The 13,027-nt window shown below is 39.6% G+C and overlaps 1 protein-coding gene across 1 annotated transcript; it reads left to right on the forward strand.

Annotated features, from left to right (window-relative positions):
* Positions 1 to 1,740: 1,740 nt before the first annotated feature.
* Positions 1,741 to 3,343, forward strand: LOC145063191 (CBL-interacting serine/threonine-protein kinase 6-like). Its single transcript, XM_079010776.1, has one exon. It carries the CDS (start codon positions 1,968 to 1,970, stop codon positions 3,252 to 3,254), a length of 1,287 nt encoding a protein of 428 aa, XP_078866902.1. The 5' UTR covers positions 1,741 to 1,967; the 3' UTR covers positions 3,255 to 3,343.
* Positions 3,344 to 13,027: the final 9,684 nt, after the last annotated feature.

Below are 13,027 nucleotides of genomic sequence, written 5' to 3' on the forward strand. Positions count from 1 at the left end.
CATGAATGGTCCTTATGATTGGGGTAATTTGCATGTTTGGTCCCTAACTTATTTTTTAACTCGGAAGGTCTCTACCGTTTGTTTTTGTTGCGCGCTTGATCCCTGTCTAACCTAAAAAGACTATTTTGCCATTGATTTTTTAATTTATTTAAATAAACACACCCAACCCCACTTCACCTCACTTTAGCTTACCTTACCTACCCACCTTACTTAAATAAATTAAAAAATCTAGGGCAAAATAGTATTTTTAGGTAATACAGGGACCAAACGCACAACAAAAACAAACTGTAAGGACCTTCTGAATTAAAAAAATAAATTAGGAACCAAACATGCAAATTACTCCAAACTATTAGGACCATTCGTGTAATTTACTCTCAAGAAATTGATTTTTTTTAGGATTACTCAGATCAAGTGATGAAAAAGAATAAAAGAGGATAAATGGGGGATATGAGATGTAGTGGATGGTAGATGTGTGTGTGTGTGTGTGAAAGAGAGAGAGAGAGAGAGAGACCCTCTCTTATTTTTCAATAATTGGAATAAATATATAAATATTAAATTTAAAAGTAAAATGAACGAAAAATGGAAAATAAATACAACCAAAGGTATTATACTTATTTCAAATTTTTAAATGGACGAAATACGTAATGAAACTAGCTAAAAAAAGACTGTCAATTCAAAATAATTGAGGTGTAGACCAAAATCTAAGAAAAATACATACCAAAAAAACCATTTTTGCAGTTTTGTATTCAAAGTAACATGTATATCATATCTACTATAATAAATAAAGGTTTTTTTTGCCACATGTCCTCTTCTCATTCATTTAGACACATGACATTTTCTAGAATTTTTAAATTTTCTATTTTCCACTTGTCATTTTATTGTATTTTTCATTTTATTAAATTAAAGTTCCACATGTAATATATAAGGTAATATATATATATATATATATATATATATATATATATATATATATATATATATATATATATATAAAAGTTATTTATTAGAAAGGGTTTATATATGTAATGTATTCAATACATTAAAGCCTCATTAATTTTAATAATTCAAAAAATTTCTCATTTTTCTTATAAATTCAAAATTTTCAAATTATTAAAACTCATGTAATACATGAGTGTCACACCTAGCTCTTTAATAAATGAAATTAATTTCTAAAATTATAAGGGTATACAACAAATTTTAAAAGTAATCGACCATATTGTTTTTGTGGCGATCTATGGTTTAGGCTTTAGACAGATTAACAGCTCCAAAGTCCTATCAAATAGACATGCAACCAACATCTCCAAAGTCCTATCAAATAGACATGCAACCAACATCTTATGTGCAACTTTATTCATCTACCGGTTTTCATGTTTTTTTGACATCAATAATACTCCGATAGCGAAACCCTTAACAAACAAAATACATAAACTTTATTTATTAAATGCGATAACAATCAAATCAAACATTTTCAATAATTGATTCTTATAAAATAGCAATAACCCTAAAAAAAATTATCATCATTTTTTATATATATATTTTTGTACGTATTTATAGACCTCTCAATATCGTCGTATAATCGTTCGTAACGTGTCCACAATCATAACTGCAATTCGGACGTCCGATAGCGACTCTTGTCCAGATACATAGCTTAATCCACAGCCGTTGGATCAGATTCCAATCTCAGGGATAGAAAAGTAATTTCCCTCTCTGAAACCGCCTATATAATCACCTCCTATTCAGAAAACCCTAATACCAGAAAAATAGTTAATAAGAGTGAGAATACGAATTCTACTTAGGGAATGCAGAGAGATGAGTGGAGATTCGCGGCTGTCTAACCGAGGAAGGGCTAAACGACCCATCGGCGGCAGAACTTGCCACCGGAAACACGTCGAAGACGGGTGAACTACACGCCTGATTAGTGTCTATTTCTTTTACTTTGTAATTTACAGAAGCATTTCGTCGAACAGATGGCAGGTGAAGACAGAAACAACGGCGTCCTACATGGAAAGTACGAGCTTGGCCGGCAGCTAGGTCACGGCACTTTTGCGAAGGTGTACCATGCGAAGAACGTGCATAACGGAAAAAGTGTGGCGATGAAGGTTGTGGGGAAAGAGAAGGTTATTAAGGTCGGAATGATGGATCAGGTTAAGAGAGAGATTTCGGTGATGAAGATGGTACGTCATCCTAACATTGTCGAGCTTTACGAGGTTATGGCGAGTAAATCGAAGATCTACTTCGCTATGGAACTGGTTAGAGGCGGTGAATTGTTCTCCAAAATTGCGAAAGGGCGGTTGCGAGAGGATGTTGCCAGAAGCTACTTCCAGCAGCTCATTTCCGCCGTTGATTTCTGTCATAGCCGAGGTGTGTATCACCGCGATCTGAAGCCGGAGAATTTGCTGTTAGATGAAGAAGGTAATTTAAAAGTGACGGATTTTGGACTCAGCGCTTTTTGCGATCATCTCCGGCAGGATGGACTGTTACACACGACGTGTGGGACACCGGCGTACGTCGCACCGGAAATAATCGGGAAAAAAGGATACGACGGAGCAAAAGCCGATATCTGGTCATGTGGTGTTATCCTCTACGTTCTTCTCGCTGGATTCTTGCCTTTTCAGGACGAGAACATTGTCGCGATGTATCGGAAGATTTACCGGGGAGATTTCAAATGTCCACCGTGGTTTTCTTCCGACGCTCGAAAATTGATCACGAAATTACTAGACCCAAATCCCAGCACTCGGATTACCATCTCGAAGATCATGATATCACCCTGGTTTAAGAAGTCGGCGCCGAAGACCTCCAAGTTCTTGATTGACGACGAAGGAGTGCAATCTAAAGGCAAGGATGCTAAAACATTGAATGCGTTTCACATCATTTCATTATCAGAAGGATTTGATCTGTCGCCGTTGTTTGAAGAGAAGAAGAGAGAGGAAAAGGAAGAAATGAGGTTCGCGACGACGGAGAAGGCGGAGGCGGTGGTGTCGAAGCTGGAAGAAGTGGCGAAGTCGATGAAGTTTAGCGTGAAGAAAAGCGGCGACGAGAGCAGTTTAAGGTTGCAGGGACATGAAAATGGAAGAAAAGGGAAGTTAGGGATAGCGGCGGAGCTCTTCGCCGTCACTCCGTCGTTTCTGGTGGTGGAAGTGAAGAAATCTAGCGGCGACACCCTGGAATACAACCAGTTCTGTAGCAACGAGCTCCGGCCGGCGCTTAGAGACATCGTCTGGAGGTCTGCCGCCGATCACACTTTTCCGGCGTGATTCTGAATCTAATTGTTATTAGTATATCTTCAAATTTCATCATGTGTTATGTGTTGAATAAAATAATATTGTGATTCTTCTTTTCGTCATCGAATCATTCTTCATGTGACTATTAAGATCTTTGGTCCTTTTATCAGTCTCATATTTAACCTTTAATTATTTATAAACGGTGTGCTTTTTGTCGTATTATTCAAATTGATGGTTTTCTTATACAAAAGATAGAAAACCATATCATTCAAATGATAGTTTCAATAATAATATAATATACAATCATAAAATTCTCTTTAAAATAGGCTTTGTTTAAAGAAAATTGTGATTTGTATTTAATAATTTTTTTATATAACAATTTATGTTTTAAAATGTTGTATTTTATAACTTAATTAAGCATAATTAATTATATATGAATAAAAAATATCGTATATAAATCAATTTCTTGAATAGATACTCCAAAGAATATATAGGCAATTATAAAAATGTGTTTACATGTCGCATCGATATGAAAACATTAACAACGATTGTTTTCTTAAACTCTGATCAAGACGTCTATATGTGGTCTAGTCTCGTTCACCACGTCAACATGACTCGAGAACCATTTTATAGATGTGAAATGTTATTAATGGGTTGTTATCAAGATGTTGACGTGGTAGTAAATTATCAATGATGTATATTATTGTATTTACATCAATGAGATACTCATTTAAAAGGATAATATATTTTTCGATTTGTGTATATTTGATCATTGAGTTTTTTTTCATTCATATTACTCCTTCAATTTGTTAAACTGTATATATTTCGTCCTTATGACCGTTACTCCAAGTTAGTTAGGAAAATAACTTAATAGGGTATTAAATTTTTCATTTTGTACACATTTAGTCCTTAATATTTTTGTACATATTTATTCCTTAATATTTTTTTGTTTCAAAATAAATCATTTTTGATTTTATACCCATTCAGTACTTATGAATGATTTCTTTAGGTTTTTCTCATGACATCTAACGTGAGACAATCATTGATGAAGTGTGTAGAGTTGTTGATGTTTATGTGTAACATCTTATTTTTACAACAAAATTTTTTCATTTTTAAATAAGGAAAAAGTAGCTAATTATAAATCCATTATTAAGAAAAAACGTTTATTCCAAAATACATTATAAAAAATCAGAGTAATATAAGAAACGTAGAATCATTAATATTGTTAATGAGTGTGTCAGTCATGCCTTCGACTTTCCACGAGAATCGATAGAGCCTAAAAATATAAACAACTAGGTAAGCATAAAGTTTAGTGAGTTTTCCCCGAAATACTCGATACAATAAACGTATTATCATGCATGACGAGTCCACACTCATCAGATTGGAATACCTTGGACCAATTAGTCATCGGACTGGAATGCCAACATGCAACAGGTCCAATCAGTCATCAGACTGGAATACCCAAGGTTTGTCGGCATGCCGCCTTAACCCAACTGCTCTTTTCGAGCCTCTGTGCCTACGGCTTACAGCCGGCCCACACCAGGTATCTTGACCTACAATATATAGCAGGACCACTTCAACCTATCCTACCACCATATGACTATCCCACGTAAGATGTCGTGAGAAAAACCTAAAGAAATCATTCATAATAAGTACTGAATGACTACAAAAACAAAAATTACTTATTTTGCAACAAAAAAATATTTAGAACTAAATGTGTACAAAATGAGAAATATATTACCATATTAAGTCATTTTTACCGGCTAACCTGGAGTCAGTGGTGGAGCCACAGTGTAAAAAGGGGGGTCCATGGACCCCACTTGAAAGTTGATATTAACCACATTTTACTAAAATAACTCTTAGAAAATTTATGGTTTCTTGAAATTATCCATTTTGGCACCCATTTTTGCGGAAAAACAACCTTTAAAAAATTATTTTTTGCTGAAATTATCCCTTTGACACCCACTTTTGCTGAAAAAAATATACTTTTGTAATATTTTTAACAAAAAAACTCCCAAAGAAACCTTAAAATTTCAGATTTTTTTCTAGGTTCAAATTTGTGTTTAATTTTTCATATAAGATGGACTCCAGTAATATTTTTTTTTCTGGATCCGCCACTGCTTGGAGTAGCCGGTCATAATAACTAAATGTGTATAGTTTAACAAGTTGAAGGGGTAAATATGAAAAAAAAAGTCAATGACTAAATGTGTACAAATCAAAAAATATATTACTCTTTTAAGTCATTATTCCTATATCAATTTAACAAATCAAGGATTCTCATCACATTCTTAATTATCTAATCTTGAATGGACCACAATTGTAAAAGATTATAAACCATGTGGTCATACGGCTTAAGAAAAAGAAAGCAGTGGAAAAAAGATATGATAGAACGTGGTAGACTGTCGTTTTGTCGTTTGTTTTTATCTCTTATGTTAAATGAATACCTTTCCATTTAAATAAAAGTCGTATACAATAGAATTTTCTCATCTAATAGGGTTTGATTAACAAAGTTGACAACAATAATCAATTTCCCAAGAAGTATTTTCATAAATCATAATTGCAATGTCATTTATATTTATATATATACCCTCTAGTTTTAACATTAATTTATCTGTATGTATAATATAACTAGCCTTCATGTAATTTGACGTTGGTCGTCAAAATAAATCACATGGATCACAAAGAAAACTAATAAGCCGATTACATGTTCAGTTGCAAAGATCATTGTATATTGTGATCAACTCAAAACTTATTGAACTCAAATGTTTTAAGTTTACTACAATATATTATATATGTTTCCTTTATTTCACTCGATGTTGAAAACTTGAATATAATGTGATTAAAGTTAATTTTCTTGAATCTGAATCTAGTTAATGATAGGTAATTGTTCACCATGCACATGGGCATGAGACAGTTGACGGATGTTCAAGGCCGATAGGTCGTGATCTACATGTAGTGGGAATGAAGTAAAATCCAATGGTCGACCCCATAGCAATTTGGTTTCAGTGAATAATGTAATGATTTCATCTATTATTTCAACTCATTTGAACTTTAACAAATGAAAGATAGAAAAATATAGAAAAGATATGATCATAGGGCCAATAATAAAAAAAAATTATTGACAAATAATATCATGTGGGGTATGATGGGGCAAGGAAGCCAACAAGTGACATTACCTTTTTGTTTTATCGGTTGTGCAAAATGAACAGTAAGCTTCTTAACAAAAGTCACATGCAACTGATTCAAAGAATTCATTTAACAAGATACGTTTCATTGAACACAATAAATTACTGAAATGTTGGTTTAATCAGTATTTATATTATAATAAAACAATTAGGGCTACTCACCCCCTTGATCCCTCCCTTCCTTCCCATCCTTTTTCTGTCGGTCTTTCTCCCGACTCCAATACCCTCATCCCAACTCCGGCGACTTCGACTTCAGAAAACCTCCAACCACCAATGCATCTCACAAATAGGTGGGAATCAAAGAAGCAATCGTGAACACTTGAGCTTCGGTGGTGTATATAACACTCATCCTCATCTAGCATGTAAAAAACAATGAAATTATGTCCTGAAAAAAAAATCCAAAACTCAAACCTGCTCATCCAAGAACTTGGATAAGATGAACAAACTTGTAGTATCTTCTTTCTTGGAGTAAAACCTCTATAAACAAAAAACACAACCCTATGTGCAAAAAAACCAATACAATTCCATATGCAAATTGATTTATGAAAACGAATCATGGGACGATCGGAAACTGAGATCGCTGATAAATTAGAAACAAGAAAGCAATTCTAGGGTATCCTTCAAAACCGTCATCGTTGATCGCCGGAAGTTGAGATCACCGATAAAATCCAATCAAAGACCATGAAGATGAAGACGATGGGTGAAGCAAACATAACACAACCTGATCCAAACATGAGGCTATTGAGTTTTATTCAAAAAACAGTTTCCAAAAACACTAGAAACGACAACAGAAGTTTAAAATCGTTGAATAAACTTAAAACTATTTTAACAGATCAATGTTTGTCAACATGAAAAGATTTAAACAACCATAGGAAGAAAATATTACAACCTTTAAACTCTTTGATTGTTCTTGGGAGGTTGGAAGGTGATGAAGAATGTAAAATAGAATTCCATCTTAGTAGAAACACCAATAATTTGTCAACTTTATAAGATGTTAGTCTTTAACTCGTCTAATAATAAGAACACTCTTAAGCCTTTAATGTAACAACTAGAATCTGAAAGACCAAGAAAAGAAAGGAAAAGCTCTAAGTCATGAGTCTACTCGTCGAGTCCAGGGAGGAACTCGACGAATCAGAGCGGGATCCGGGGTATTGAGTAAGTGACCGGCTCGACGAGTCGGCTAGTGGACTCGGCGAGTCTGGTCTGGACAAGATAAACCCTAATTCTGGGGGTTGTGCCCTATTTAAAGAACATTACACCCTTTCCCCAGCCTCTTTACTCCCCTTTTGAGATCCAGAAACCCTAAATCGTGAGTGAGAGTCCTTGGAAGCAATTTGGAGCCTAGATAAGTGACTTTGGTGGAAAGGGGCTTGAAGATCAAGAGGCTTGCGGCAAGGGAGTGGTATAGATCTGGAATCTACTTCAGTTGGAGCATATTTTGGAGGTATTAAGCTGTTGCTTTGGCTATATTGCAATTAGATCTATCTTATGTTTGAGACTTGGGGCATTTTGGGCATGATTGAGATCCATGTCAAGTTAGAGGCCTAGATCTGAGGTTTCTACCTCAGATCTAGACTTGTGATGGTCCAGAAGGCCATAAAATTTATGTCAATAAGTTGTTGGTGAATCCCCTTTGTCTTAAACCCTAGCCCTAGAGTGTTTTGGGCCTCTAGCTCCTTGGTTTCACATAAAGTTTGTAACTTTACGTGGGGGATAGACTGTAGAAGAGTGGATCTATGGATTGGAGCCCCTGCATGGCTCGAAAAGCTAATGTATGGATTGAGATCTGAAGAGAATCGACGAGTCACATGGGTGTACCCGGCGAGTTTTATGAACATGCACGTGGAATCGGCGAGTTGGAAGAACAACTCGGCGAGTTTGTTGAAGATTGCCTTGGACTCGACGAGTCTGGCCGCAGAACCTTAACCTTTTCTGGTTAAGACGCAGATCAGTGAGTTGAGTGGTGACTCAACGAGTTGGACAGGATGGTACTCAGAGATAGTTGAACTCGACGAGTCTTGGGGTGACTCAGCGAGTTGATTCGTATTTGGAGAGTTTCTGAGTTTAGGGACTCGACGATTCTATGCGTTGACTCGGCGAGTCGAGTCAACTGGAAGGTTGACTTTGACCAGAGTTGACTTAGTTTGTCTTCTAGAGTTCAGTTTGGAACTAAGTGTTATATTGGTAATTGTAGCTCGGGGAGCTAGTGGAGCAGCGGTTCAAAAAGTTATCGGACAGCAGCCAGAGGGTTATCAGCAACGTTCAGCAGTGCAGGTGAGTTTCCCTTTTGTGAATGGGTCTACAACCACAATGCCGACCCATGTAGTTATGAGTAGGAAGACCCGGGGGTTAGCCCTAGGTACAGTATGCTAGTATGACATTCGGGACTAAGGTCCAATGTTAGCGGGCGGGTGCCCAAGGAATGGTTTGTATGATAGTTATACTTGTTGTCTGTGTGATACATGTATGTGCCTGGTAGGGAGGTGAGTGTGGGCGAGGTCTCGTATCTCACCAATATCAGAGTGTGGACGGTGTTCCATACCTCATTAGTAGTAGAGCAGGTGCGAGGTCCAAGTGAGGAAAAGAGTAAGTTTAGGCTGGGCCCGTATCTCACTGTCAGTAGGAGCGTGGACGGGGTTCCATGATTCTTCAGTAATAGGTCAAGGGCGAGGCCCAAGATAGGGGCCTTAGTACAGTAATCCAGTAGAGTATGTTACTCATGTGTTGTGATTCGATTGTATATTATCATATGTTATCGGGCGGGGCCCGGAGACAGGTGGGACCTAAGGAAAACAGATCTGTACGCGGAGCGGGGCTCGAAGCCAGGCGGGGCTTGGTAATGGATGGGGTCCGATAGCGGGCGAGGCCCATTGCAGCGGGCGGGAGCCTAGTATGTGGTTATGTGCACAATGTTATGTATGACATGTATGGATCAGTAGATATGTGTGGTATGCGGTAGGTTGGGGAACTCACTAAGCTTCGTGCTTATGGTTTTCAGTTTTGGTTTCAGGTATTCAGTTTTCAGAAGAGGAGCTCAGGAGGGTTGCAGTGCACTTACCTTGACAAGTTAGCCTGGGATGTTTACTCTGATAATTAAGCAAGTGTTTTGGAAATGAAACTATGATTTGTCGTATAAACCCTTTTTGTATGTTTGAATGACTTAACGTTATGAACTAGTAGTGTTTTTAAAATAAATTTTTGGACTCGAAATTTGGGATGTTACAAATTGGTATCAGAGCCTTGGTTTGAGGGATTCGGGCACACTCCCGGGTGTGTCTGAACTCAAACTGAGGAAGTGGTATAAAATTTTCAAAAAGAAAAACCATATTTATAAAAGGACTTTGAGGAAAGAAAAGGGTTTTAGAAAAAGCAAAAAGAACTTTGAAAATAGAAAAGGGTGTGGTGTATGCAATCAGCCGAGCTCAAGTAAGTTCTCCCAAATTATCCATACAAGTTTATGTTATGATATGATTATGTGATCAACATGCTAGATTAGGGCTAAGGATCTAGGAGGATGCCTTATGTACCTGTTATATGCGCTTATTGAGCTATATGCTAGCATTGGTTAGACAGTGGTAGGATAGCCTGTTTAGGTTATGCCTAATTATGTGAGCTTATATTGCATGCTAGTACAGATTCCTATGTAGAGGATAGAACAGCTTGATTGGATTATGTTATGGTTAGAATTTCCTTTGTCTGAATGTTGCTTGCTCTATGCTTTGTGGGATTCTGAGTGATGGGAGTTAGTCATTAGATGAATACGTTAAGTCACATGTGATCAGGGTTGAATAATCTCAGAGTTCTGGATTTGACCCTACTGCGCAACTCTCGTTTGAGTCTAACCGTTGTAGGGACAAGTCCTTTACTTGAAGGATTATCTGAGCCTCATTACATGTGATGGTATTCAGGGAATGGCTGATTGGCATTACGAGGAAACCTTCAGCAACTGAGGACTGGTTTGGGTCAGAGATTTCCCTAGGGTAGGCCTAGGATGAGTTTAGTGCTGGGAGCAGTGGTGGTCGTGCAAGGGACTTGGTGGAGTTGAGGCAATTCTTGAGAAAAGTACGGATAGATGTGGAAGGTAGTATGGGCCCGTACTACTGAAAGCAGATGATCTGTACTCGATTCAAGAGGGGTCGAGACAAAACCAGGGAACTTGCAGTGTGTGTGAGGTCCCTCAATAGTGATGTCTATTATGATGTTTGTTATGGTATGCTTTCAGAATGACGACATCGCAAGATGGGCCAGCGGATGGATCAGGTGTCAGAGAGGGGTCAGGTTCGGGCTCAGGGATCAAGCAGCTTGAGGAGCGGATGAGAGAGTTTGTATTAGCTGAGATTACGCGTGGTATTCTTGACCAGACTCCTGTGATCTTTGGCACGGTCAAGGAGGGCATCCTGGAGATTTTGGATGAGAGGCTTGGAGCCTTTCGCACAGAGCTGATGGCTATGTTGGGAGCGCGTGCTTTGACTTTCCGAGATTTTAGGGCTTGTGGAGCACCAGATTATCATGGGGCTAGGGAACCCATTGCTAGTGGCAGATGGTTGACTGATGTCGCCAACGCTTTTCGTTCTAGCTGGTGTCCCGAGGGGGACAAGGTTCGACTCGCCTCATGTCTTCTGAAAGACAAAGCACGAGATTGGTGGGAGGAGGTTGGTCATGCTATCAGGGATGATGCCGTATTGGACGCGATGACATGGAGTGATTTCTCGGCCATGTTTAAGGCCGAGTTTGCACCAATTATTGAGGTGCAACATTTAGCCTGGGAGTTCCAGGATCTACAGCAGACGACCGAGACGGTGGCGGAGATCATCGCCAAGTTCAGGGAAAGGGATCTTCTTGTTCCGCAGTATGTTGCAGATGAGGAGATGAAGAAGGCCCAGTATCATGATATGCTGAGAGACGACATCAGAGAGTTTATGAGTCTGTCCAACTGCAAGACACTGGTGGATATGATTGATCGGGCTAGGGAAAGGGAGATCGATCTGGAGCACCTCGGGAAGGGGAAGTCGGAGGAGGTTCAGGTATCTACAGGATCGAGCAAGAGGCCCAAGAAATCAGACTCTAGATCGAGAGGTCCTTAGGATCGGGGCTGCTGTGGCAAATGCGGCAGGACGCACGAGGGTGCGTGTAGGAATGGCAGCGGTGGTGATTTTGGTTGCTTCAAGTGCGGCCGGATTGGTCATTTCAGCAGAGATTGTACTGCTACCACCACCCAAGGATCAGACCTGTTATGTTTCCATTGCAGTCAGAAGGGCCACAAGAAGGCCCACTGTCCGAGTATGCATTCAGTAGGACAGGTGACAACACCTGCCCCTGCAACCATGAGGATCACCGATGGCCGTCAGGGCCAGGCAGAGGCGCCTACAGCGAGGAGTTGGGCGCATCAGTTGGTTCCGGATGAGGTGTGAGCAGCCTGATGTGTTAGGTACATATCTTCTTTCATTTCTTTATCAGCTTATGATATGGTCTTATTATTATGGTTCTGCATCGGTATTGATATTGATACTTCGGAATTTTGCGGCCTGCTGGTGATTGATTTATATGCCATCTGCATACCTTGGATGTTAGAATGATAGTAGGAGGTCGTCTCCTTTAGAGTGGGTTACTTAGGATGCATTATCTGCACCATGCCTGTGAGGAGCTTGGTAGTGCATCGCTAGTTCGGGAAGGTGTCGATTGGAAATAGATCGATTAGATCCCCAATTGTGGTAAGTCGGGTTTTTAGCGAAGTGACCAGAGGATGGTAGGAAGAATTGGAAATTCTTCTAAGCTGTAAGCCGTAAGGACCTAGTCAAGTTGAAGTGAGGGAGATCCATCCACGTGGCCAAGGATAGAAGTAAGTACATGACTGGGGTGGTTTCGCAGTCTTGGTAAGGAAGGAAACAACTCAAGCGGCTGTTTGGATGGAGGATCAAGTTAGTTGGGAGTTGGAGAAACTTGCAAGCCTTGAGTTTTGTTTTCATGTCTAGTGGGTGACTGGTTTGGGAAAACCAGGTCGTAGAGCCTTCGCCAGGTGCGAGTTTAGGCGGGATATAAGACTGTGGGGTAGCCGCATCATTTCCCAGCAGCAAGTCGTGAGGGTAGTGATGTAAGACTGCGGGTAGGCCGTAGCATTCATTAGTAGATTAGTTCGTGGAGTGTGGGCGGAGGCTCGTATCTCCTAGTTCGCGGAGTAAGGGCGGAGGCCCGTATCTCCTAGTTAGCGACAGGAAACAGGAAAGGCCAAGACGTTGAGGTTTAGTATGGAGTTGGCCTACATAGCCCGTGTTAGGTGAGGCCACTCCAGTATGCAGTTGGGTGAGACCCGTGGGCGAGGCCCGTATGTTAGCAACAATTTAGGTGAGACCTGGGAGCAAGATTGCTCAGTAGTATGGTTTGGGTGAGACCCGTGGGCGAGACCTGTGCGATAGTAGTTAGGCAGGTGAGACTAGAGGGGAAGACCGCTCTAGGATATAGTCAGGTGAGACCCATGGGCGAGGCCCGTGAGATTATAGTAGAACAGGTGGGGCCTGGTAGGGATCTTAGGGTCAAGATAGGGGATCGAGGATCCCAAGACTTGTAGTGCCAGAGTGGCAGAATAGATAGAGCAGTGTAGATAGCCGAAGTTTCTTTGGAAGT

This window comes from Lactuca serriola, chromosome 7, assembly GCF_051521515.1.
Source record: "Lactuca serriola cultivar US96UC23 chromosome 7, Lser_US96UC23_V15, whole genome shotgun sequence".
In the NCBI taxonomy this organism is placed as follows: domain Eukaryota; kingdom Viridiplantae; phylum Streptophyta; class Magnoliopsida; order Asterales; family Asteraceae; genus Lactuca; species Lactuca serriola.